Source organism: Sarcophilus harrisii, chromosome 4, assembly GCF_902635505.1.
Source record: "Sarcophilus harrisii chromosome 4, mSarHar1.11, whole genome shotgun sequence".
NCBI lineage: Eukaryota > Metazoa > Chordata > Mammalia > Dasyuromorphia > Dasyuridae > Sarcophilus > Sarcophilus harrisii.
In genome coordinates, this window is record NC_045429.1 from 16,878,816 (window position 1) to 16,905,522 (window position 26,707).

Consider the following 26,707-nt stretch of genomic DNA (forward strand, 5'->3'; position numbering starts at 1 on the left):
GTCACTCTCCCTGGCAGGCCCATAAAACCAGCCCAGGGAGCAGCTCCACGGAGATAAACACAGCTGGAGTTTAGAATTTTGCTTCCAGGAGCCCCATATCAGGAAGAGAAGAGGGAGGAGAGGTTTGGCTCATCGGGCCTTCCTGTCAGAGCTGGGAAAGATGCAGCTCTCTCTGAGAAACATGATCCCTTCTATTTGGGAAAGAGCCTCCCTACAGAACTTCCTTCTTCTCTCTGCTATCATCCTGATTCTGACACATTATCTGAAGAGAAGAAGGAGGAATCTGAACTACCCCCCTGGCCCTCCGGGGCTGCCCATATTGGGCAACTTCCTCCAGATGGACTTCCAAAAACCCCAAGTCACCATGCAAAAGGTAAAGAATGAGATGGGAGTGGAGAATGCACTGAATGTGAGGGGGTCACGGGAACTGGGGTATATGTTGGATAATGTGCTGGAGCGAGCAGCAAACAAGCCTGGGTGTTCATCTCTGCTCTGGCCTTCCCAGGGAGGCATTATTTTACAATGGAAAGAATGTCTAGTTTGGGGCTTAGAGGGTCAGATTCACAGCTTCCTTCTGATCTGTGGGACCCGAATGTGGAGTATGTCCTTATTGCGTTCCCTTTTGTACATACATGGTCAGGTTTACCTGCTTTCTGAGATCCCTTCTGACTCAATTTCTGTGAATCTGATCCAAGGAGATAATAATTCTAAAGTCCTTTGCACACTGATGGACACCCATTAAGCATTAGATAAATGTCAGCTATTATTATTACTATTGCATATAAAGGGGTAAGTGAGCTCCTTGAGAGACTTTCATTTGCTTTGTTTGTATCTCAGGGTTTAGCACAGTACCTGGTATATAGTAAGCACTTAATAAATGTTCATTACTAGATGGACTGGCAGAAATTGCACAGGCAGCCTCTGAAGTCTCTTTAGATTCTAGAATCAGAGGTACTTAAACTGGGGCCATTGAATTTAAGTTAGAAAAATGTTTTGATCCCTGTACTTTAATATAATGATTTCCTTTATAATCCTATGCCTTTTATTAATACACATTTAAAAACTTCCTTCTGAGAAGGGACCATAGTATTCAGTAGACTAATGAAGGGACAATTACATCAATGACAACAACAAGAACACACACACACACACACACTTATGAAAAGCTAATAACCAAAGTCCACAATTCTTATCTTCAGACTTTGTACAAGATACATCAGTCTCTGACATTCACTTGACTTATTGGTCAATTAAGGCTATTAATATTATGCTGCCAACATGTTTCAATTACTTTCACCAAACACTAACATTGATTTTCTATATCCGTCATCACAATGCTGAATAGAATTAGGTACACTCTTCTCATCTTCTATATAAGATTTATTTCACCTTTTTTGTGTCCTGGACCCCTCTGGCAGTCAATCTGGGGAAACCCATAGAAACTCCCTCAAAATCACGGTTTTAAATGCATAAAATGGGACTATATAGGAAACTAATTATAATGAAATTCAGGAATTGAAATTTAAAGAAAAGAAAACCAAATTGCTAAGACTCAGATCTTTTTCAGGGAAACTATACTTGTAAAAATGGTTTTTTTTGTACTTTAGTCTGATTAAAATACATTTATTACATTTATCCCTTTGAATTCCACCTTAATGCACTGAGCCAACCATAGCCCATTGAAATTGTTTTAATCAACTCCATCACCCAGCTACCCTTCCCAATTTAGTGTTGACTGCAAATTAGATGAGCATCCCATCTGTACCTTTATTGGAGTCATTAATAAAATCTTAGACAGCCAGGGCCAAGAACAGATCCAGGTATAACCCAACAGAGATCTCCTATCTGAACCTTTATGATTCCTATGTTGGATGCTTGGTCTCAATGTAGTATCTTCTGCTGCCTCCCAGGTGAAATTGAAATTTGCACATTTATAGAGAATATTCTGTGCATTATCCCATATAATGTTCAATATACACCTCCAAGATAGATACTACATAAGTAGAAACAATACTTTGGAAAAGGTTCACTGACTTATTCCTGGTAGAGGTCAAATGTAGGATCTGTACTCAGATCTTACTAGATTTCAGGTTCTATGCCCTTATCACACACCAGCACTCACCTCATTTTCTTTCTTTTTTTCTTTTTTGAAGTCTAAATATCCCTGCCTCCTGAAAATAGTCATCATATGCTATAAAATTGAGGGCTTTCACTGTCTGAGGTCCTTGAAGCAGAAGAGAATTATTTTGGGGCACTATCAAGAAGTAATACCATCAGATTAGGGGGTGCAAGCCTCTGAGTGTCTGTTACCTAGTCCGACCTTGTGAAATTCAAAGAAACTCATGACCAGGTTGGCAGCAGAATTGATTGATTTTTTATCTCTCTCAGAGATCATCTATTGAGTTTTGAGTGGGTTTTGTTTGATTTCAGGGGGGAAAGATCTAATCAATCATTTTAACAAGCATTTCATAAATACCTGATATGTATCAGGTACTATCCTAGGTACTGGAGATTAAGAAAACAAAAATGAAACTGTCTCTGCCTTCTGGGAGTTGACATTTTATGCATTGCAATGAACATACAAAGGGTTCAATTGTTGACGTCTAAGTTTTTCCTGTGTACTAAACTCTGAATTTTTCTGTGTCATCTATTCCAAGTTCATCATGCTCCCTTGAATATAGTAGTGACTGAAATGTATTCCTTTTTCCCCTGAATATTTTGAAATTCACTGTTGCCATCAAAGCTCAGCTTCAGTGGGCCATCTCCTGAAGAAAGTCTTCCTGATATCCTCATAGGTGCTAGTTTCCCCAAAATCAATTAGAATTTCCTTTTTATGTATTTGGTATTGACAAATATATGCAGATCATTTTCTTCCAATGTCAGTTTCTCAAGGCAAGTGACTCTGTGTCTTTGTGACTTTCTTATTAGCTTATCATCACCTAGCACAGCAATTGAGATATAGTTGGATGATTCAGCATTTGTTAGAGTGAGTTGAACTTAATTGAGTAGAACTGGATCAGACTGAATTGAGTGGACACCAGTAGAATGTCAGTTAATAACAATATTTTAAAAATTAACCTGAAAGGCAAGGGAAGTTTTCAACTCAAAATAATACCGTTTCAGTTTGTCAAGAAATATGGAAATATTTTGTACATGAATATGATCAGTCAAAACTTTATAACAGTAACTGGATTGCCACTGATCAAGGAGGTTCTGGCCAACCAAGGAGATGTTTTTATTGATCGACCCCAAATCCCTATCCAGCTTCAAATCTTTAAGTCATCTGGTAAGTTCTCTGAATTAGTTGGTACATTGTTTCAATCTGCAGTTCTGTAATCAATAATGATATAGAGCATGCTTTCATTCAAGTTGTGATTTTTTCAATGGAAAATTGCCACTTACTTTCTTTGACCATGACATTGGTGAAATCAACAAGGGCCATTTGAAATGGTTTGGGCCATTCCAAGTAGATCTGACCATTCAGATTAGGATTTGGGCTCCTTCCACTGTCCACATTTGTCCGAAGCAAAAAGCCATCTAGTAGCCTATCTATCATCTCTGATGAAATAAGAAACTTATATTTATGTACCCAAGACTACATACAGATCATTGGACCTTAGAGGCATAGCATTTCTATTTTGTCATTAGAACTTCCAGGCATTTCCAAGTACTCCACAGTAAAATTGTGTCATTTTCCTAATTGGTCTGTAAGCTCTTTGGGAACAGGAACTAGCTAGCCAATATTTTATATATCCAGGAGAGTGTTTGGCATATAATAGGTTTCTGTTCAGTTTTTTAAGTGTTTGTTCAGTTGAATTTCATCATCAGTGAGGGGAATAACCACATCAGTAAAATTACAGATTTTTTGAAATAGTGATATAAATTATTATTAATATTGTTACTTAGGTTTAATCATGTCTAATGGCCAACTGTGGAAACATCAAAGAAGATTTGCCTTAATGACCCTAAGGAACTTTGGTTTGGGAAAGAAGACCCTGGAAGATCGGATACGGATGGAGGCCAAGTATCTCATTGAGGCTATCAGGGAAGAAAAAGGTAAGCACTGGTCAGAGAGAGATGTTTTCAATTGCTTGTGATTTTCCATTTGGTCAGATGAACATTAAAGAGTATCTGTACTTGTGGATGGGAGAAGCATGGGAGGAAAGGTCATCCCTAGATTAGAGAGAGGCAAAATATTTCCCCCAAATCCCAAAGGATTGTTTCCAGAGACCCAAATTGTTCTCTAGGGAAAAATGAGACCATAAGCCAAGAAAACAAGCCTTGATGGTCCATTCTCTTGAATGCCATTATAATAATTTTCTTCCATTAAAACTAAGATTTTACATGTTTCAGTTTTTCAAATGTCATACATGGAGTCTTGCCTTGGTTGGCCACTACACACACATGGACACACACAAGGCAACCCTGCCTCTATTTTCTCCTGCTGCCCTTCTCTAACTCTTTTTCTTCCTAATCATTCTTCTACCTATCTAGTTATTGAATCAGCTATTTCCGTTTCTTGGTATGTCCTCTTTCATCCTCTTTTTTTTTCTTTTCTGCTTTGCTCTTTGGAATATGTGTGTGTATGTATGTATGTATGCATATATATACATATATATATATATATTCTTGCATACATATTGCTGAATTCACTTTTTAAAATTTTGATTATTTTTTTAATAATTATTTCCTTCTTGTTTCTCCTTCGAATAGGAAAAAAACAAAATTCTAGTAACAAATACTATCCAAAATAAAATAAATTCTTCAACTGGTCATGCTCAGAAACATATGTCTTATCATGTAATCTAAATCTATCAGGAGGTGAGTAGTTGGTACATCATTGATCCTCTTGAGTTTTGATTGATATTTCACTGATACAAGTTCTTAAGTCTATCCATATCTTTCTTTGCACAGTGTTCTTGTTGTACACATTCATCTGCTACTCTTCCGCTTCTTTTTATGCTTCTTTTTTTTTTTCTTTTCGGTCTCCTCCCATTCTCATCTACTTCCCCTTTCTCCTCATCTTCTGCGTCCTCTTATTATCATAGATTAAGGGTAGGTAATTAATCTTGGAGACCATCAATCCAAACCTCTTTCCCATTCTTCATACCAATATACTGAGGAGTGTAACAATAAAGTGACTTTCCCAAGATTAGTCAATTAAAAAAATATGTATTGATTGCCTAGTACTGTATTCTAGGCACTATGCTAAATACTAAGGATATAACAAAAGGAATAAAAGAGTAACTGTCCTCACTGATCTCCTAGTCTAAGGAGGAAGACAACATGCAAACAACTACGTGCAGATATGAGAAATACAGGAGAAACTGGAAATAATCAATAATAGGAAGGCACCAGAATCACAATAAAGTTACTCAATTAACAAATGTCAAGCTAAAGTTAGGGTTAAGGGCAGAAATTGAATAAATGTTTGAGGTTGGCTAGGTCTCCCCATATCCAGATCCACTTACACATTACTTTATATTGTCTCCCTTTCTTATTTTCATTCTCATAATTTTCTTTTAATTGTAGTATCTCTGGTTATAATTTCAAACCCTTCTTCTCATATGCATACAAATAGCCCACAAGTGTATACATAATTATGGGTATTGATATATGCACACATACATCTATGGACACAGATGCATGTGTGTTCTGTTCATCACTCAGAAAGGCACAACTTTTTAGATTCATATACATAATATATCAGATATATTAGATACATAGTCCTATATCTGCTTTATAGAACACAGAGGATAGAAATGCTCTCACGAGTCACCGAGTCCAACCTCCTCATTTTACTTAATCACGAATGGAGACAAAGGCAATGAAAGCAACTAGTTTAAGGCTACTTAGGTAAAATATGTTGAAATAAAATATGCCAATTAAATCTCAAATATTCTGCTCCCCCTCATGTCTATTTAACCAATAGCTGGTTATGGACTAAAATACTAAAGCAGATGTCTACTGGGAAGCGGGGAGTGAAAGTGAAAAAAGTACTGAAAAGAAAAAAAACAGGTTAAGAATTCTGTTGGATTCCTTTACAAGTCAAGGATGAAATCCATTCTATTCTGGTCAACAGGACAGCCCTTTGACCCCCACTATGTGATCAACAATGCTGTTTCTAACATCATCTGCTCTGTAACTTTTGGGAATCGTTTTGAGTACCATGATTCACAATTTCGGGAGCTCCTGAAGACTGTGGATGAAGTCATGAAGCTTTTGGTCAGGTGGGAGTGTCAGGTAATAGAGCATCTCCTTCTGGAAATCGCCGAATCAACTTCAACTGCCTCCATGGGAAAAGAAACCAGAATGACTATGTGATTTGGGCAGGAGCCCAGTCAGTTTGTATATGATTTCCTCTAAACAGTAAAAGGGCTTGAGAGTGGGAGAGAAAAGAAACAAGATCTTTATAAGCAGTGACATGAAAGAACATGCCTGGAGGACCTATGTTTTACAGAACACTGTGATCTCCAGATAATGAGAAACAAATTTCTATATCGTTTTAAGTGTTCCTAAGATATTTACCAAGATTATAAATTTACAAAAATTTGCTAAGCATTTATTGTGTGCTAGGTGATGAGATTGCATTAATTAAAAATGAAACAGCCACTGACTTCAAATGGTTTGTATTCTGTTAGAGAAAGCAATAGGCCCTCAAGTGGGTGTGTATGTAGCTAAATAAATATAATGGGGCAAATATAATGATGAGTGCAGTATTAGAAGCCCGGATGAGTAGTAAAGGCTTAATGGAAAAGTTGTCTCTTAGCAAAGTGTGAGAGAAATCATTTCTACAAAAGAGACACAAACACAGAAACAGAAACAGAGAGAGATAGCAAAGAAGGAGGAAGGGAGTGAAGTTTAGAGACTGAGACCAGATATAGAAACAATTAGAGAAACAGAATGAGAGACTGAAAGAAAAGACACAGAGAGACAGATAATTTAACTGTTTTCCTCTAAGGTTTATAAATAACATTAAAAATATTGTTCTTACCTCAGTGCCTTTGCAGTAACTGCCCTTGTTGTTTGGAATGGTCTCCCTTCTAACCTCTGCTTCTTGACTTTCTTCAAGAATAAGCTCCAGTTTCACCTCCTACTGCAGGATGTCTTTCCCAGTCCATCCAGCTGTTAGTGCCTTTCCCTCACAGAATACTTTTCAACAAATCTGCCTAAATCTTATACATCCCTAGTTATTTCCATAGTGTCTATCCTATTACAAGGATATTACCTGGACAACAGGGACTGAAATTTCTCCCTCTTCCTTTGGATGCCCAGGACTCTCTATAGTTCTTGCCATGTAATTAATCCTTAATAAATGCTTGTTGATTAATTAATTTCTTTGGATCTTCTCAGCAACCCTTTGAGATAGTTGCCATTAGTATCCCCATTTTAGGGATAAGATAATTGAGACTAAGGTAAGTTAATGTCTTGCCCACAGCTAATAAATGTCTGAGACAGAATTCTAACTCAGGTCTTTCTGAATCTTACTCCAGAATTACATCTATTCTCTTCCTAGTTGGTCAGTGACTCATGTGTCACTAGTTCATGATTTCACTTAACTCCTCAAGTGTCTGACTATGAAAGAAAATGAAGGAAAAAGGTGAATGCCATTGACTCTCATTTGCCTAAGTGAAACAAAATGTAATTCAGGAGAAGGGAATTCTGTGGGACTAAAAGGCAAAGATGGACTCAACTGATGGCAATTTCTCTAGAATGCTTCTCTCCACTCATTCTTTGCAGCTGTGGAGCGTGCCTAGCTTGGTGACTTCTTAAAAGAGTTATTTTGATGCATCAAAACATGGCCAAGGGCTTGGTGCTTCAACAGTTGGACAGCAGCTTGAGTGTTAGAAGAACAACAGTATGAGATGAGAGACAGTGGTTACAGGGAGGGTGGATTCAGGAGCAGACATTTCATGACCTGAAAAAAGGTAAAATCCATGGACTGACCTAAGATGAAGATGAAGTAGGGAAGCCAAATAGGAATTGACACTCAACCATCCTACCTTGTCCTTTTTATATTATTTAGCTCTTCAATATATTTCCTTCTGTAATGAAATTCCTGCCAGGAACTCATCAGAAGCTCTTCAGAAATTTTAAAAAGCTAGAGTCTTTTGTAGAAGATGTGATCAAACAACACAAGGAAAACCTGAATCCAGAGGAGCCCCAAGATTTCATTGATGCTTATTTGAAGGAGCTGTCCAAGGTAATGTAGACATCATAGAAAGTAGGCATTGTGCATAGAAAAAAAGTGCAGAATTGGGAAGGGGGAGTTGTTAAAATTTTCAAAATCTTATATTTCTATCATAATGTAAATGTCTTTCCTCAGAGACAATCCTGGAAGGTAGAGTATAAGTGATGGAGCTTACTAATAGAGAGCTCATCATTTCTATTTAGGATTGTCAGGGACAATAATGCTCATTGAGTTACATCCCCTAATTTAATAAAGGGGTAAACCAAGGCATAGAGATGTTAATTGACTTAGTCAAGTTACAAAACTGTTGGGAATTTGAAGCTGTATTTGAACCAGGCTTTTCTGTTTCCAAGTCCAGTGTCTTTTTCATTACTAGCTATTCTGATTGGAATTAAGTTTTATTCCTGATATTTCATCCCCAAGATTTTATCTCTCTCTATCTCACATTTCTCACTTATAACAACATAACTTTTCAACTTTCCCCTCTGTCCTATCAAGAATTATTGTGTACATATACGTTGTAAATTTTATGACACTATAAAAATAATTTTAATTATCAACCTTATGTAGACAATCAAAAATATAATCACCTTTGAGAATTTATGTAATAATCAAACATATGATCATATTGCAGCCCATGTCACTCCCAAGTATTGTAGAATAAAATTTAAAATGCAATTTAGAAATGTTTAACCAAATAAATAAAAATGCATTACAACATAGATAATTTAAGTCAATATGGAACCTCCAGGGATCTTTATTAATAGTCTGATGATCCTATTTCTTTTTGAGTTCGATACCAGAGGGGTTCCTTCCTAATTTCAAAATTTTGTGATTATGCCCTCTATATTAAAAAGTACTGGACCTCTACATGAATTATAAATCCTTTATTCATCATCCAAGTTTTATTGGGAAAAAAATCATTTTTCTAAGTCTCAGTATCTCCATTTGAAAAATTGGTACAATATTATTGTCACTATCTGCTTCACAAGATTATGGAGAAATAAGCCAACAAATTGTAAAGCATTTTATACTATTTGTTTACTCATTAAAAGAATGAATCCAGAGGGTAAAATGTCTATCTTTAATAATAATAATAATAATAATGCAAAGAAATGGCAATAAATCTGCTACTTAGATGCATGTGGTATGTCAACATCTTCAAAATGTTTAGGTTTTTTCCCTCTCCCAGGCAATGCCATGAGATAGCTAGCACAAGTATTATCTTCTTTGCACAGATAGAGAAACTTAAAAAAGAGAGAGAGAGACACACACTAAAGGATTTGTCCAACAATTTTACAGTGTAGATATATGAAACCAGTTTTTTTGACCTACTGCTCAAACTACAGAGCATGAAAAATGTGATATATGAATATAGAATGAAAAAAAGAGATTGTCAAGTCAATTACTTTGAAAATGGTTAGAGCATTGGATTTGGAATCAGGAAAACCTGAGCTCAAATCTTATCTCAGACACTTGTCTTGTGATCTAGGGAAAGTTACTCAATCTCAATTTCCTCAAAACTAAAATGAGTATAATAATAACTCCTGTCTCACAGGGTTGTTGTGAAACTGAAACTGAAAATATATTTTTCTTCAAATTTACTTATTTTTTTTTAAATCTCCTCCAGTTGCCTTCAAAACAAATCTGTTTTACATTTGTTTTTAAGATTTTTGAGCTCATTTATCTCCTTTATCCCCTCCCACAATTAAGAAACTATGTGTGAAGTTATGTAAAACATTTCCATAAAAGTCAAATTGTGAAAGAAAACATAGATCTCTCACCCTAATGAAAATTAAAAATAAGTTAAAATTAAATATGAGAGAGAGAGAGAATATGAATATGAATGAGAATATATGAAGGCTTCAATCTGTTTTCAAAACCAATCATTTCCTTCTTGGATAAGAATAGAATTTTTCTTTATTTAAGTCCATCACAATAGTTGTGGATGATTGCATTACTGAGAAATATAAAGTCATTTACAACTGGTCAACCCTGAACATTGCTATTACTCTGTATATAGCATATTTCACTTTGTTCATCAAGGACTTTCTAGTTTGTTTGTTTTTCCCGAGTTCATTATGTTCGTTATTTCCCAGAAAACAATATTATTCCATCACAAATGCATACTATAGTTTATTGATTCATTGCATAATTGATGGGCATCCCCTCAATTTTTTATTTTTTATTTTGTCCTGAGAAGAGAGCTGCTATGATTATTTTGTATATATAGCTCATTTTCCTTCTCCCCCATCTTTTTTTCTAAATCTTTTAGTATTCATTGTACAGCAAAATTATGAGATGATCTACTATGATTGACTTATCTGTAATCATTGTATTGCTTTGAAGAGCTAAGTCAAAAAGACTCATAATGAAAATGCTATTCAAATTCAGAAAAAAAAATTGACAAAATCAGATTATAGGTAGAAGTATTCAATTTTCCCTTTATGTTTTGTTTGTTTGTTTTTCATTTTCCCTTTCAGTAATTTTTTTCTTTCACAACATGGTTAACATGAAAATATGTTTAACATGAATGCAGAACTTACATTAAATTGTGCAACATCTTGGCAAAAAGGGAAGGATGGAGAAAATTTGGTACAAATAGAATTTATATTTTAAAAGCATTAACTTTTTGGATTATTTGTTGTCTAGGAGAGAGGGGAGGAAGAGAATAACAGAAAAAAACGGGGTTTTTCAAGGGTGAATGTTGAAAACTATCCTTCCATGCATTTGGAAAAATAAAAAGCTATTATTAAAAAAAATTCACATTTAAAAATGTTTAAATTGTCTGTAGCTGTACTTGTAAAAAATATTATTTCAAAAAAGTTAGGAGCTCTCATTCTCAGAAACAGGGATTATATTCTTGGGGGTAAAAGGGAAGTCCAAAATCTTTTACCTTGAATTTGACCTATGGTTCCATTGAGCCTGAAAGTTCTTTATGCTTGGTGAAAGCCATGATTATTTTCTGAATTAACCAACTGATCCATGTCTTTTTAATTTAAGGATAACATCCATTATAGTTTTAATGAAAAAAATTTAGTCTACTGCACCCTGGACCTCTTCTTTGCTGGAACAGAGACAACTTCAACCACACTAAGGTGGGGACTGCTGTACATGGCCCTTTATCCAGAGATCCAAGGTACAGTGATGGCAGCAAGCTATGCAACCCTGTAGAATTCTGCTCAGAAGAGTTCCCATTTACAGAAAGCTTCAAAATTTGCCATGCATGTTACATTATTTTGCTTCAATTCTCATTGGAATAAACCAGTGATTATCATTTTCCCCATTATACGAAACCCTTTTGACATCAAAAATTTTTTTTCAAGTCCCCATATGATATTAGCTGCAGCCTGGATAATAGAGAGTATACAATTTGTAATCAGGATGATATAAATTCAAATATTGCCTCAAAAGTTTCCCAACCATGGGACTGAGCAAATCACATACCTTCTCTCAATCTCTGTGTTTTCATCTATAAAATATGGACAATAATAGTGCCTATGTCATATAGTTGTTCCCAGAATAAAAGAAGTTGATAAACATTAAAAGTTTTGTAAACCTAAAAGGGTTACATAAATACTAGATATTATTTTGTTATTTTTCTTATAGTGTATCATAACTACTTTTTTTAATGAAACAGTATGTGATAACAAGTAACATTTTAAAATATATTTTTATTCTATTAAATATGATGAATTATAGATTTCAAATTAGAAATACTTAATTAAAGGATGTATTATTGATTCAATCTACAGAAGGTCATAAGATCTTTAGATTAAGTATTGGAAGGCATCTTACAGTCCATAAAGTCCAACCCTTCATTTTACAGAATTGAAAAACAAGACTGAGAGAACTTAAGTGATTTAAAGACCTTAAAGGGAGTCTAATGAGATCTGATCATTGTAGACTTGGAGCAAATGAGACCTCAAGTGATTCTTATTCATGGAATTCTCATTCTTATTCTCATTAAAATGGTCCCTGGTAAAGCCAAAATTTGAATCCAGGTCTTCTGTTTCCAATTCCAGAATGCTTTCCATGATGTCACATTCCTGCATATCTTCTTGACCCCACAAATGTCTTTAAATTTAAATTGGTCTTTAAATATGTCTTTAAATTTGTCTTTAATCAGTGGAGTCTACGAGCTAAAGTGATTGGCAAGTTCAGTGAAGTATCAAGTCAAACTTCTGCAAAAGCATACATATGATTGTGTTTCTCTCATATGATCAGGAAAAAATGAATGAGAAAGGAAAGAAAGCCTTGAATTCACATCTAAATAGATATCAGAATCTGAGCAAGTCCCTTGACTTCTGCCTTAGTTTCATCTTTAAAAAATGGGGATAATTATAGCAAGATCCTTCTAGCATACTTGTAATGATCAAATAAGATAATATTTGTCAATTGTTTGCAAACATTAAAGCACTCTATGAATGGGAGATAATGTTTGGCTCTCAAAAATTTTGCTTCTACTTTCCAGGCAAAATACAAGCGGAGATTGACAGGGTGATTGGCCAATCTCAACAGCCCACAATGGCTGATAAGGAGAATATGCCCTACACTAATGCAGCTGTTCATGAAGTTCAAAGAATGGGAGATATTGTTCCTTTCAATGTACCCAGGATGGCTGTGGTTGATACCACAGTGGCAGGATATTATGTGCCTAAGGTAAATGGATTCCCCCCCTCGCCCCACCACCATGAACTTAAAAGATATTTTCCCATCTACTTCTAATGCCCTATTATTAATAGATTCATCATTTGTCTTGCTCTGTGAGCTCCTTCCACAAGAAGAGCTTTTTCTAACCCAGATTATCTAAAGAAACACAAGGTTGTGTTTATAGTCAAGACACAAGGAAGCTGATGGTTCTGATCCAACAAAACCCAGTGGATATACAAGTGGAGTCAAAAAGACCTGGATTGAAATTCAGCCTCAGATGCTTACTATATAACGCTTGACAAGTCACTTCACCTGCCAGTTTCAGTTTCCTCATCTGTAAATATGAAATGATTCTAGCCCTAAAATCTATAATGCTAAAATTTATCCAGCTTGTATCAAAACTTTTGAATAGGATTCCTTAACACCAGTCCCATAAGTCTTACACAGTATCTGATATTTTTAACCATCATTTCTGACAGGAGTTCTGAAGGAATTGACTAATTTAGGGCACATTGCTATCTGTGAAGCTTACTCATTTACAATCTGATTCATAAGATGGTCCTATATGGGGCAGAGGTCAGCTGGAAGACAAATCACCTGGTACTGAAGGCATCAAACTTGCCCCAAAAAGGCCATTTAGAATAAGGCAGTTTGGGATCATTTCCTCCTGCCATTAGCTGGATGAACTTGAATTTGGTCTACTTTTCCATGTATTGGTTTACTCATCTGTAAAAATGAAAAAGATGGTTCCAATTGCCTCTGCAATTCCTTCCAGTCCTAAAGTTATGACTCAGGGATGGAGGCAAGATGGCAGAGAGAAGACATAGCTTTCTGTGATTTTTTTTCTGACCTCTCAAACCAATAGCATATTAAGCCACTAAACTTGTTTTGGAGTGACAGAACCCACAAATATTTGGAGTACAACAAATTTCCAAAAGAAGAAACTTTAGAAGAACTTCAGAACAAGTCCGTTTTAATCAGGCCGGGGGGCAGGCTGCCGAGCCCAGATCAGAGCATAGGGAATCAGGCCATTACTCATCCCTGTTTCAGGGAACCTACTACAAGGGTTTTAGGCTACTTTGTCCTGGTTGCAAACAGGTAGTTTGGCAGATTCGCTGCAAGACACCCAAAAGTCAATACAAAAGACAAATTGAGAGCCTCTGAAGTCAGGAAGAATGTGGGACCAGCTGTGCTTACCCTGTCCCAGAAGCCAGTCAGCAGAACTGCCCCAGGTCAAACTAAAGTGGCTATCACTCCTTTATCTTAAGAGCAAACTTCAACCTTGAAATAATGAGCAAAAAAGCAAAAACAACTTTGGCCATAGACAAATTTTATGGTCAAAGAGAAGAACAGACCTCAGATTCTGAGGATCCAAAAGGAAGGCAGTTCCAGATGAAGCCTCAAAGGTTGAGATGAGTTCTCCATTTTATAAAGTTCTCTTTGAAGAATTCAAAAAGGATTTTAGAAGAGAGCTAGAAAAAAATAGGAATAAAAAATAAGATCTTTGCAAGAGGGTGTAGAAAAGGAAACCAGAAATTATCTGAAGAAAAATCCTTTAAAAATAGTTGTGATGAATGGAAAAAGCATATAACTTTAAAAAATAATTAAGAAAAAGAAACCATTCATTGAAAAACAAAACCTTTGAAATGGAAGAAAATGCAATGAACAAAACATTGCATATAAGTTCAATTGGCTAAATGCAAAAGAAGATAAAACAGTTAACTAAAGAAAATAATTCACTAAAAAGTAGAATTGAACAAAGGGAATGGATGAGACTTCAACAATTAGTCAAACAAAACCAAAGAAAGAAAAAAATAGAAGAGAATGTAAAATGTCTCTTTGAAAAAACAATTGACTAGAAAATAGATCTCAGAGAGATAATCTAAGAATTCTTTGTCTTCCTGAAAACCATGTTGGAAAAAATTTAGCTTAGACATCATCTTTCAGGAAATCATCAAGGAAAATTGCCTGGATGTACTAGAAGAAGAGACTAAAATAGCCATTGAAAGAACTCACTGATCATCTTCTGAAAGAGACCCCAAAATGAAAACTCCAAGGAACATTATAGCTAAATTTAAGAATGATCAAATCAAGGAGAAACTATTGCAAATAGCCAGAAGGAAACAATTCAAATATCAAGGAGTCACAATTATGATTACCCAAGACCTAACAGCTTCCACTCTAAAAGATCTAAGGCCATGGAATCTGATGTTCTGAAAAGTAAAAGAACTTGGATTGCAGCCAAGAATCAATTATCCAGCAAAATTCAGCATCATCTATCAGCGAAAATGATGGATATTCAATGAAACAGATGAATTTCATCAATTTCTGATGAAAAGAAAGGTGATGAATAGAAAATTTGATCTTCAAATACAGAACTCAAGAGAAGCATAAAAAGGTAAAAAAAGGAAATAAAAAAATAACTTTCTTTTAAAAGTTAAAAAAGTGTATATCTCTATATGAGAAGATGATATGTTTACCTTGATATCTGTATCTATGTTATGGATATACTTAGAGGGTGCAGATATGATTTGATTTTATTGTGATGTTTTAAAAAAGAAACTAGAGAACGAAATGTGATTCTACTGGGGAAAAAAGGAAAATTGAGTCAAAATGGTGTAAATTAGATCTCATGAAGAGGCAAAGAAAACTTATTGCAACTGAGGGGAAAAAAGGAAGGGGGATGAGCTTTGTGTAAATCTTACTCTCATCATATTTGGCTCAAAGAGAGATTATCAGACACATTTAATTTCACAGAGAAACTTGTTTTACCCTATAAGGAAGTAGGAGAAGAAGAAGGAAAAGAAAGGAAGAGGCTAATAGAAGGCAAAAGAGAAGTAGAAGTGCAAAGGTATAAAAAGGAGGAATTGCAAAAGAAGAGGGCTGTTTGAGAAAGGGAGTTACCAATGACAAAATACTGGGGAAGGAGGGAAAGGAAGAGAAAAATATAACTGGAAGTAAACAAGATGGCAGGAAACAAAAACAATTTGTTGTTTTCACGAAATTCATTTAAAGCAGAATGATACATTTAGAGTACAGGTAAAAGGCTGGAGTAGAATTTATTATGCTTTAGCTGAAGTAAAAATAAAAAAAATAAAATAAAGAAGGAGTAGCAACCCTTATCTCAGATCAAGCAAAAAAAAAAAAAAAGATGTAATTTTCTGCTTAAAGGTACCATAGATGATGAAGTAATATCAATACTAAACATATATGCACCAACTGGTATGGCAACCAGATTCCTTGAGGAGAAGTTGAGAGCTGCAAGAAGAATTAGACAGCAAAACTACAGTAGTGAGGCCATCTCAACCTTTCTCTCTCAGAACTACACAAATCGAACCACAAAATAAAAAAGAAATAAGTTATAGTGATAAATAGAATCCTAGAGAAGTTAGGGTTGATAGAACTTTGGAGAAAATTGAATGGAGACAGAAAGGAATATACCTTTTTCTCAGCAATAAAAAAAAATGCGTATTAGGCATGAAAACTTCAAAGTCAAATGAAGAAAAACAAAAATAGTAAATGCATCTTTCACGGATTATAATGCAATAAAAATTACATATGATAAAATTCCAGGCTAAAATAGGCAAAAAATAATTGGAAGGTAAATAATCTAATCCTTAAAAATGAGTGGGTGAAACAACAAGTCATAGACACAATCATTAATTTCATTTAAGAGAATGACAGTAATGAGACAACATACCAAAATTTGTGGGATGCAGCCAAAACAGTTATTAGAACAAATTTTATATCTCTACACATTTACTTGAATAAAATAGAAAAAGAAAAGATCAATGAATAGGGCTTGCAATTTAAAAAGCTAGAAAAGGAACAAATTAAACCTCTCCAGTTAAATACCAAATTTGAAATTCTGGAAATAAAAAGGGAGATTAAAAAAATTGAAAGAAAACCATTGAATTAATAAAAAAAAGTCAATTTTACCAAAAAAAAAATCAAAACAGATAAACCTCTAGTTAATTTGATTAGAAAACAGAAACAAGAAAATCAAATTGTTTGCCACAAAAATAAAAACTGAAAATTTTCCACCAATGAAGAGAAAATTAGAGCAATAATTAAGAGTTATTTTGACCAACTATATGTCAATAAATATGATAATTTAAGGGAAATGGAGCAATACCTTAAAAAATAAAGATTGTCCAGATTAACAGAAGAGGAATAAATTATTTGAATAGTCCCTTTTAGAACATGAAATAGTACAAGTTATTAATCAGCTCCTAGAAAAAAATCCCCAGGGCCAGCTAGACTTATATGTGAATTCTACGAAACACTTAAAGAACAATTAATTTCAATACTATACAAACTATTTTTAAAAATGAAGAAAAAGGGAATAATACAAAATTCCTTTTATGATACAGAAATGGTGCTGGTAACTAAATCAGCATGGAAACAAGAGAAATAAAAGTATAGTTCAATTTCCCTAATGGATGTTGATGCAAAAGTCTTAAATAAAATATTAGCAGATAACAGAAATTCACCCCTAGGTCACCCCATGGCCAAGTAAGATTTATACCAGGAATGCAAGGCCAGTCAAATATTAGGAAAATTGTTAGCATAATTGAGTATAGCAATAACCAAACTAACAAAAAGTATATGATTATCTCAATAGATGCAGAAAAAGCATTTGATAAAATCCAACATCCGTTCCTGAGAGTACAGGAATAAATGGAATTATCTTTAAAATGATCAGTAGCATCTATTTAAAATCATGTGCAAGTCTCATATATGATGGGGTCAAATTAGAATCATTCCCAATAAGAAAAAAGGATGAAACAAGGTTGCCCACTATCACCATTATTGTTCAATAATATATTAGAAATGTTAGCTTTGACATTAAGAGAAGAAAATGAGATTAATAGAATTAAAATAGGTAATAAGAAAACCAAATTATCACTCTTTGCAGGTGATATGAAGGTATACTTAGAGAAGCCTAGAGGATCAACTAAAAAACTACTAGAAACAATTCACAACTTTAGCAATGTTGTAGGATACAAAATAAATTGTCAGCATTTTTACAAATCACCAATAAAAGCAAGAGACAATGAAAAATTCCATTCAAAATAATTAACAATAATATAAAATAGTCATCTGCCAAGGCAAAATCAGGAACTATATAAACACAACTACAAAACAATTTCTAAAAAAAAAAAGTCAGATCTAATCAATTGGGAAAATGTCAAATGGTCATGGGTAGGCCAAGTGAATATAACAAAAATGACACTACTATCTAAATTAATAAATTTATTCAGTACCATACCAATCAAACTTCCAAGAAATTATTTCACAGACCTATAAAAAATAATAACAAAGTTCATCTGGAAGAACATAAAATGTCAAGAATTTCAAGGGAATTAATGAAAAACATGCAAAGGAAGGTGGTGTAGCTGTACCAGACCTCAAATTATATTATAAACCAGTGGTCATCAAAACCATTTGGTACTGGCTAAAAAATAGATTAGTTGACCAATAGAATAGATAAAATTCACAGGACAAAAATGTCAATGACTGTAATAATCTAATGTTTGACAAACCCCCAAGCCTGAGCTTTTGGGGAAAAAAATACATTTGTCAATATTTGACAAAAACTGCTGGGAAAACTGGAAAGTAGTGTGGTAGAAACTAAGCATTGACCCACACCTAACACTGTATACCAAGATAATGTCAAAATGGGTTCATGAATCTAGACATAAAGAGTGATATTACAAGCAAATTATAAGCAAAATAAGAACACAGGATAGTTTGCCTGTCAGATCTGTGGAGGAGGAAGTAATTGATGACAAAAGAGGAACTGGAACTCGTTATTGATCACAAAATACATAATTTTAATAAGTTAATTTTTTTATAAGCAAAACTAATGCAGATAAGATTAGAAGGGAAGCAATACACTGGGAAAACATTTTTACATTCAAGAGTTCTGATAAAGGCCTCATTTCTCAAGCATATAGAGAATTGACTCAAATTTATTATAATTCAAGTCATTCTCCAATTGATAAATAATCAAAGGGTATGAACATATAATTTTCATATGATGAAAAATATTTCTAGTCATATGAAAAGGTGGTCCAATGGTCTTTCCAATCCTTTCTAATCCTAGAGTTATGATTCTGTAATATTGAGGTTCTTAACCTGGAGTCCATAAGTTCCATTTTTGTTCATATTGTTATGCTTGTATTTCAAGATAATTAATTTCCTTAATGATCCTATGTATTCTATTTGATTCATTTTTTAAGTTATTTTGATAAAAGGGTAATAGGATTGCCAGCTTTCCAAAGGGCTGTAATCCCAAACTGGTTGGCAGTTTGCCCTAAGAAATCTGGAGTTCTACAACAGGCTTCACCACTAAAAAGTCATGTGACTTCAGAAAGTTCTAGGCTCCTTCTGACTTTCAGTTCCCTTTTCTGTAAAATGAGAGTGTGGACAAGGTTCTTTCTTCCTCAAAATACTCAGGACTCAATTATTTTCTTTTGTTCCCAGGGGACCATGTTGACGACCAACTTGACTGCTTTGCACAGGGATCCCAAGGAGTGGGCAACCCCAGAAACTTTCAACCCAGAACATTTTCTGAAGAATGGCCAATTTAAGAAAAGAGAGTCTTTTCTGCCTTTCTCAATTGGTGAGCCACACTTAGTAGGGAGAGGGCCTTAGGCCTGGGGGCAGCAACTATTTAACATGAAGAAACTTCAAATGCCACTTCCTGAATTCCATATCATGTGACTGCATATATTATTAATAGTCAGTGATTATCTGCTTTTGTCAAAATAACAATACTAGGAGTAGGAGAAGGAGCAGAAGGAAGAGGAAGAAAAGGAAGGGAGAGAGAAGGAATAGTAGGAGAAGGAGGGGAAGGAAGAAGAGGAGCAGTCACATGAGTACCTAGCACTTATACTGTCTTTAAGGTTGGCAAAATCCTTTACCTCTTTATCCTGCAAAGTGCATGTTCTTTTTATCCCCATTTTACACAAGGAAGCTGAGGCTGAGAGCAGTGGGGTCTCTTGCCCAGGTTCACACAGTTTCTTAGTATCAGGTTGGATTTGAACTAAAAATTTCCTGACTCTAGGTCCAACAGTCTCTACTGAACCCATCTGGCTTAAATTCAGAGCAGGAACTATTCTTTCCTAAGGCTGCACAGAAGCCATTTCTTAAACACAGAACTAGAAGGGTGCTTGAGGGCCATATCATCCAACTCTTTCATTTCACAGTTGAGCAAAATTGGGCCTACTCAGGTTGATCTGTCCAGTGCTATCCGAGTGAGAAGCATCCCAGGAAAGATCTGACCCCAGGTCCTCTGCCAACAGAATGAAGTATTTCACCTGTTAAATTTCTGAGGTTGATCACAAAATGGCTTGATACACATGGTGCCTGAAATGCAACAAGGAAGGTTTGGGTCCAGATTCCACCTCTGACCATTATCAGCATTGTGACTGTGGGCTAGTTACTGGCCTTAAGGACAATCCCAGTACTAAGATTCATGCCCAGGTCCTCAAGATTCCCAATCTCAACCCTCAGCCTGGGCCAAGCAGTGGATTTACTCCTTTCTTATCTCCTTGCCTTTCAGGAAAGAGGGCCTGCCTGGGGGAACAGCTGGCTCGGGCTGAGCTCTTCCTCTTCTTCACCAGCCTGCTCCAGAAGTTCACATTCCAGCCTCCCCCAAACACCCAGCTGAGCCTGGATGTCCAATATAGTACCACCATGTCTCCTCTCCCCTACAAAATCTGTGCCATTCCTCGAGAGATGTAGGCCAAACAATGCCTGTGGGGTGATATTCCAACAGGCACAGGGTAAAGCTTGAACCATCCTCATCCTCCCTGCATTTGGAGTTTGGCTAGGGACAGAGAGAGAAGTCAAGGAGGGAAAAAGATGAGAGAGATCAAGGAAGCATATCTGTTGCCCAGTGTGAATATTCCAAGTCAGAAAAAGGAGAGGCATGAACACTAGCAAAATGATAACACAGACTCTTTACTAGATTGGAAGTTTAAGGACTTAGGTGACATCTCAGCTCTGTCACTTACTAGCTGGGTAATTTCAGATCATATCCTTGAAACTCTGCCTCTTTTTTTCAAATCTAGACTGAGAAGGAGGACGATCTCTAACATCTCTTCTAATTCTAAATTGACAATTCTATGATGCACTGAACTGAGAACCAATCCTATTCTTTCCCTAATTCAAGCAGTGGGGCCAAACTTTGGTTAATTATTCCTCTCTCTTGTGCTTATAACTCTACAGTGGATGTGATTTTAGGGAAGGCTTCAGAAACTTTAAATCCTATGGTTGATTAGGATGTTCTTAAGAGATCCTTATAAATCATGTATTGCTTGCAGACAAATATTATTTTCTTTATGTCTTTGCATCTATAGCATCCAATCTGGTGCCTAGCATAGAGAAGGAGCCCTTTAATGATGATTGTTTCATCTTTAAAAAAACTTCCTTTCACATTAATAATTTCTTTGACTTTCACAGTGTGAAATATTAACCCATTTGTTGATGAACTGAGTTTCTCATTCCTATTAAAAGCCATGTTATTGATGATGCATCATAAGTATTCTGCTGTTATACTCACATGAAGCCAAGAATGTGCCCACTTTTGTTTTGCTCATCTATTAAAATTCTCTGTTTCTCTCATGTTTCCTTGAGAGATGTTTACAGAAAATAGATTTCCATGCTGACAATCAAAATTTAAACACAAAATGTAAATGTCAATGTGAATTGGTAAGATAATTATTCCTCATTTATTGTTTGTGTTATCTTTTCTAATGTTCCTCCATTAAATTATTAAAAATGCTGAGTGAATCTATAAGGAGATCTTTGTATCTTGTACCATGGAGCCATCTTTGGGAAAATTGCTAACCATGGTCAATAAATTAATTGTACTTGTAACTCTTCTGTGTCAGTTTCTCTTATTTACAGATTTTAATCATGACCACAGCAGCCTTATAATGTGAGTGGGATTAAGTCCAGTTTACAAGAAGGGAAAATGAAAATGTTTTCTAAATAAAAGGCTGAAATTTTTTTTAATTCCGAAGAAAAGATATGATGATAATCTCTGCCTGTCTTTAGAGGTAGAAAAAAACAATCCTAGTCCAAATTTATTTCATATTTCTCTGAATATTTTTTTGAATTTTGTTCAATTCTACAAACATTGATTAAGCACCCACTATAAATCTATGTATAGTAGTCAGAGTAAGACATGGAAAACACTCTATGGAGTTAATTGTCTTTGTTACTCATTAGGCAGTACTCTGTGAAGTGAAGTCTATAACACTTGAGGGCTGCTCTACATGATCATTTGGGGCATGGAAAGAAGATACTTCCATCTAGGCCTATTTCTACTTTTATTTAAGAATCTAATCAAGTTTTCCCTAATATTCAATTGGTAAGTTGATATTAAGTGGTAACTTCCTTCCTTGGTACCCAAGACACGCTTAGGGAAGAATTGGGATTACTTCCCCAGAGGAAGTTGACAATCAAGATATCACAGGTTCATTGGCTTTCAGTATTATTAAGTTCCTCAACAATTCAAGCACTTTTTAAGTACCTTCTATGTGTCTTATTATATGCTGCTGTGTTAAATGCTGAATATAACAAGTCAGTCAAAAGCATTTATCAAACACCTCCTATGTCATAGGTATTATGGTATGCACTGGTAAATGTGTTTCCGGTCCTCAAAGACCTTGCTTTCTAAAATAGGAATCAACATGGTAACAGGCAAGTATCTATAAGTTACATACAAGGCAAATGGGATGTCATCTGTGAAAGATGCTGGAAGTGGGGGACTGGGAGTACTGAGGCAGAAAAGGCCTTCATATCAAAGATGTGATTTAAACTGATTTTTGAAGGAAGCCAAAAAACTGAGCCATAGAGAAAATGCATTTCTGACTGAGAAACAGTTAGAACAAAGGTTAGAATGTGGATACAACTTGTGTTGTGTGTGTACATTTGTGTGTGATAAAACTAAGTGAATTTATGAATGACCTTATCTAGTATTCGCTTAACTGAACCTTACACAAAAGCTTTTTTGCCAAGAAATCACAGATTGTGGAGTTCACTAACACTGTGATTTACCACCTGAAAACAGCCAAATTGAGCATTCTAGTAGAAGCATTTCACCAGCTCATGTAATCCAACAAGACTTAAGATCATTCCAATTTATTAAGATAGTTAGAAATGTAGATTTTCAAACATTATTGATTTGTTCTTTTTCTGGATGCCGATACTTTCTTTCTTTGTATGCCCTTCATAGTTAAGTTGCCTTTTATAATAGTCAAAATAACTCATTTGCTCAGTTATTCTTATAAAAAAATATTGCTGTTATTTTATACTATGGTCTCTTGGTTCTGCTCATCTTCATTTTTTGCGAAAATATTTTCATGTTTTTCTAAGATCTTTCAGCTCATCATTTCTTATAGCACAGTAGTAATCCATCACAATCACATACTACAACTATTTTGGCATTCCCCAACTTTACAAAGAGAGATTATAAAGATTTTTGAACATGTATAGAATAATTTTACACACATAAACACATAGATCCATTTGTGTCTGATGATGGACATCTTTATAAAACAGGAAAGGGGAGAAAAAAAGAAATTTTCATGATAACTTTGTCTATTTAAAATTATACTTAGTAGATTTTCAGTTTCTTGTGCAAGAATCTTTTTTTATTATACTATGTTATAAAAATGTTTCCTCTATTCCATAATCTAAAAATAAAATATAATTTAAAATGGAATAAGGTGTGCTATCAAGACCTCTTAAGCCAGTTTATAAGGGTATATTTTGGGGTGCATACAAGATTTTGCATTAGATACTGACTGAGAAGTGGGGAATTCAGTTTGATATAATAGCCTAGGCATCTCAGACAGGATATAGGCAGGTATGACAGAGAAATTTCTTGCACGGAGGAATTTATTCAGAATTTTCTGGCCAGAGAAGTGTCAAATGGGGATAGAAATCTTGGGATTTAAGTATAGGGAAAAGAAATCAAGGTTAATTGTGAAAATATAAACTCTTGTATAACTTACAATTCTTCTTGAGCATTTTTCAATTAAACTAACAAGACATTAATTTAAGAGAAGTTTTTAAGAATAAGAAGTTTGGAATTCAGTTTGATATAAAGATCTGGGCTTCTCAAACATCTTATAGACAGGTATGAAAGGGAAGTTTCTGGCACAGAGAGATTTATCCAGAATTTTCTGGCCAGAGAGTGGCCATACAGGGCTAGAAATTTTGCGGTTGAAGTAGAGGTAAAGGAAATCAAGGCTAGTTGTGAGAATATAAATACTTATAAAGTTCTAATCTTGTTCAGCTTTTTTTTCAGTTATACTAACTAGACATTAATTTAAGGGAACTTTTTAAGTAAAAATGGTAATTAGATACTTTTGTCCTGCGTTGGGGAAAACACGGGTAGCAGAGTAAGGCACTAGATAAAATGAGCAAAGAAATATATTTTTTATGATGATCCTTGTCACATTTTCAGGGAAGTAATTGAGTAAGTCTAGATTACATGATGCAAGTGTCAGAGACAAGTAAAGAGTAGATAAATCAAACCACAAAATAAGTAAGAAAGAAGTTTAAGAGGTAAATAGAATACTAGAACAGTTAGGTATGATAGCTCTTTGGTGAAAATTGAATGGAGAGACAAAGGAGTATACTTTCTTCTCAGCAGTTCATGGAACCTATACAAAAAATAACCATATATTAGGACATAAAGACTACAAAATAAAATGCAGAAAGGCCGAAATAGTAAATGCATTTTTTTCAGATCAAGATGAAATAAAATTTACATCAATAAAAAGCCAGGGGAAAGTAGACCAAAAAGTAATTGAAAACTAAGTAATCTCATCCTAAATAATGAATGGGTGAAACAGCAAATCATTGACACAATTAATAATTCCATCCAAGAGAATGGCAACAATGAGATAACATACCAAAATGTGTGAGATACAGTCAAAGTAGTAATAAGGGTAAATTTTATATCTCTAGATGCTTACTTGCATAAAATAGAGAAAGAGATCAATGAATTGGGCTTTAAACTAAAAAAGGTAGAAAAGAGCAAATTAAAACCCTCCTATCAAATATCAAACTTTAAAATTTAAAAATAAAAGGAGAGAATAAAATTGAAAGTTAAAAAACAAAAACAAAAAAAACTATTGAATTAATAAATAAAACTAAGAGTTGGTTTTATGGGGCGGGGGGAAGATAGATAAACCTTTAAAAAAGGAAGAGGAAAATCAAATTCTTAGTTTTAAGAATGAAAAGGGAGAACTTTCCACCAATGTGGATGAAATTAGAGCAATAATTAGGAATTACTTTGCCTGACTTTATGCCAATTAGTTTGATAACTTAAGTGAAATAGAGAAATATCTACAAAAATATAGATTGCCCAGATTAACAGAGGAGGAAGTAAATTACTTAAATAGTCCTATTTCAGAAAAAGAAATAGAACAAGTTATTAATAAACACCCTAAGAAAAAATCCCCAGGACCAGATGGATTTACATGTAAATTCTACCAAACATTTAAAGAACAATTAACTGTAATATGATATAAACGATTTGAAAAAAATAGGAATGAAGGATTCCTACCAAATTTCTTTTATGACACAGACATGGTACTGATACCTAAACCAGGTAGGATGAAAACAGAGAAAAAATATTATAGAACAATCTCCCTAATGAATAATAATACAGAAATCTTAAATAAAATATTGGCAAATAGATTACAGAAAATCACACCCAGGATAACACACCATGATCAAGTGGGATTTATACCAGGAATGTAGGGCTGGTTCAATATTAGGAAAACTATAGCATAATTGACTATCAATAACCAAATTAACAAAAAAAACATATGATCATCTCTATAGAGTCAGAAAACGTATTTGATAAAATCCAATACCCATTCCTATTAAAAAATATGAGAGTATAGAAATAAATGGACTTTTCCTTAAAATAGTAGCATCTATTTAAAACCATCAGCAAGCATCATAGTTTAAGGGGATAAATTGGAACCATTCCCAGTAAGATCGGGGTGGAACAAGGTCACCCAATATCACCATTACTATTCAATGTTGTATTAGAAATGCTCATTTCACTAGGCTTATATCCCAAAGAGATGTTAAAGAATGGAAATGTATGTGCAAAATATGGCAGCCCTTTTCATAGTGGCTGGAAACTGGAAATTGAATGGATGCCCATCAATTGGAGAATGGCTGAGTAAATTGTGGTATATGAATGTCATGGAATATTATTGTTCTGTAAGAACTGACCAGCAGGATGAATACACAGAAAGGCCTGGAAAGATTTACAGAAACTGATGCTGAGTGAAGTAAACAGAATCAGGAGATCATTATACACTTCAACAACAGTACTATATGAGGAACTATATATATGTGTATGTATAAATATGTATATATATATGTATACATATATTGTATTTAACATCTACTTTAACATATTTAACATGTATGGGACTACCTGCCATCTAGGAGAGGGAGTAGAGGGAAGGAGGGTAAAAGTTTGAACAGAAGATTTTCCAAGAGATAATATTGAAAAAATTACCCATGCATATATATTTTGGATATGTTTCCCTTTTTAATGTAAATTTTCATTGCTGAATCTTCCCAAATATCAGATTTTCAGGCTAAGGCTAGGCCATTCCTTGCCTCATTTCTTGCCTGGCCTTAATCACTGAGTGGGAATTGCCTCAATCAAACTGAGACTTTATAGAGGCCTTAGGTAAAAAAGGCCAATGTCTGTCATGCATCCAGAGCAATCTCCAGTTGATCTATATCTATATCTTGTCACTGAACCCAAATGACTCAGGAGGAGAAAGTGTGAACAGTAACTTTGGA

General features: G+C 34.6%; 1 protein-coding gene across 3 annotated transcripts; it reads left to right on the forward strand.

Moving 5' to 3' along the window:
* Nucleotides 1-21,727, forward strand: LOC100922468 (cytochrome P450 2J3-like). Of its 3 annotated transcripts, XM_003767299.4 has the most exons (9): nucleotides 1-373; nucleotides 3,124-3,286; nucleotides 3,907-4,056; nucleotides 6,083-6,243; nucleotides 8,027-8,203; nucleotides 11,195-11,330; nucleotides 12,666-12,853; nucleotides 19,334-19,472; nucleotides 20,415-21,727. In XM_003767299.4, exons 1-9 carry the CDS (start codon nucleotides 161-163, stop codon nucleotides 20,594-20,596), a joined length of 1,509 nt encoding a protein of 502 aa, XP_003767347.2. In that variant the 5' UTR covers nucleotides 1-160; the 3' UTR covers nucleotides 20,597-21,727. The 3 variants fall into 3 exon arrangements, with proteins under 3 accessions (XP_003767347.2, XP_031824878.1, XP_031824877.1); XM_031969018.1 differs by lacking the exon at nucleotides 3,124-3,286 and having other exon boundaries at nucleotides 296-373; XM_031969017.1 differs by lacking the exon at nucleotides 1-373 and having other exon boundaries at nucleotides 3,028-3,286.
* The last annotated feature ends 4,980 nt before the right edge of the window (nucleotides 21,728-26,707 follow it).

Coding starts and splice junctions, on each gene's coding strand:
- LOC100922468 (XM_003767299.4), top strand. CDS start 161: ATGCAGCTCTCTCTGAGAAACATGATCCCTTCTATTTGGGAAAGAGCC. Junction 8,204..11,194: donor ATTTGAAGGAGCTGTCCAAG/GTAATGTAGACA, acceptor TTTTAATTTAAG/GATAACATCCATTATAGTTT. Junction 11,331..12,665: donor CCTTTATCCAGAGATCCAAG/GTACAGTGATGG, acceptor TCTACTTTCCAG/GCAAAATACAAGCGGAGATT.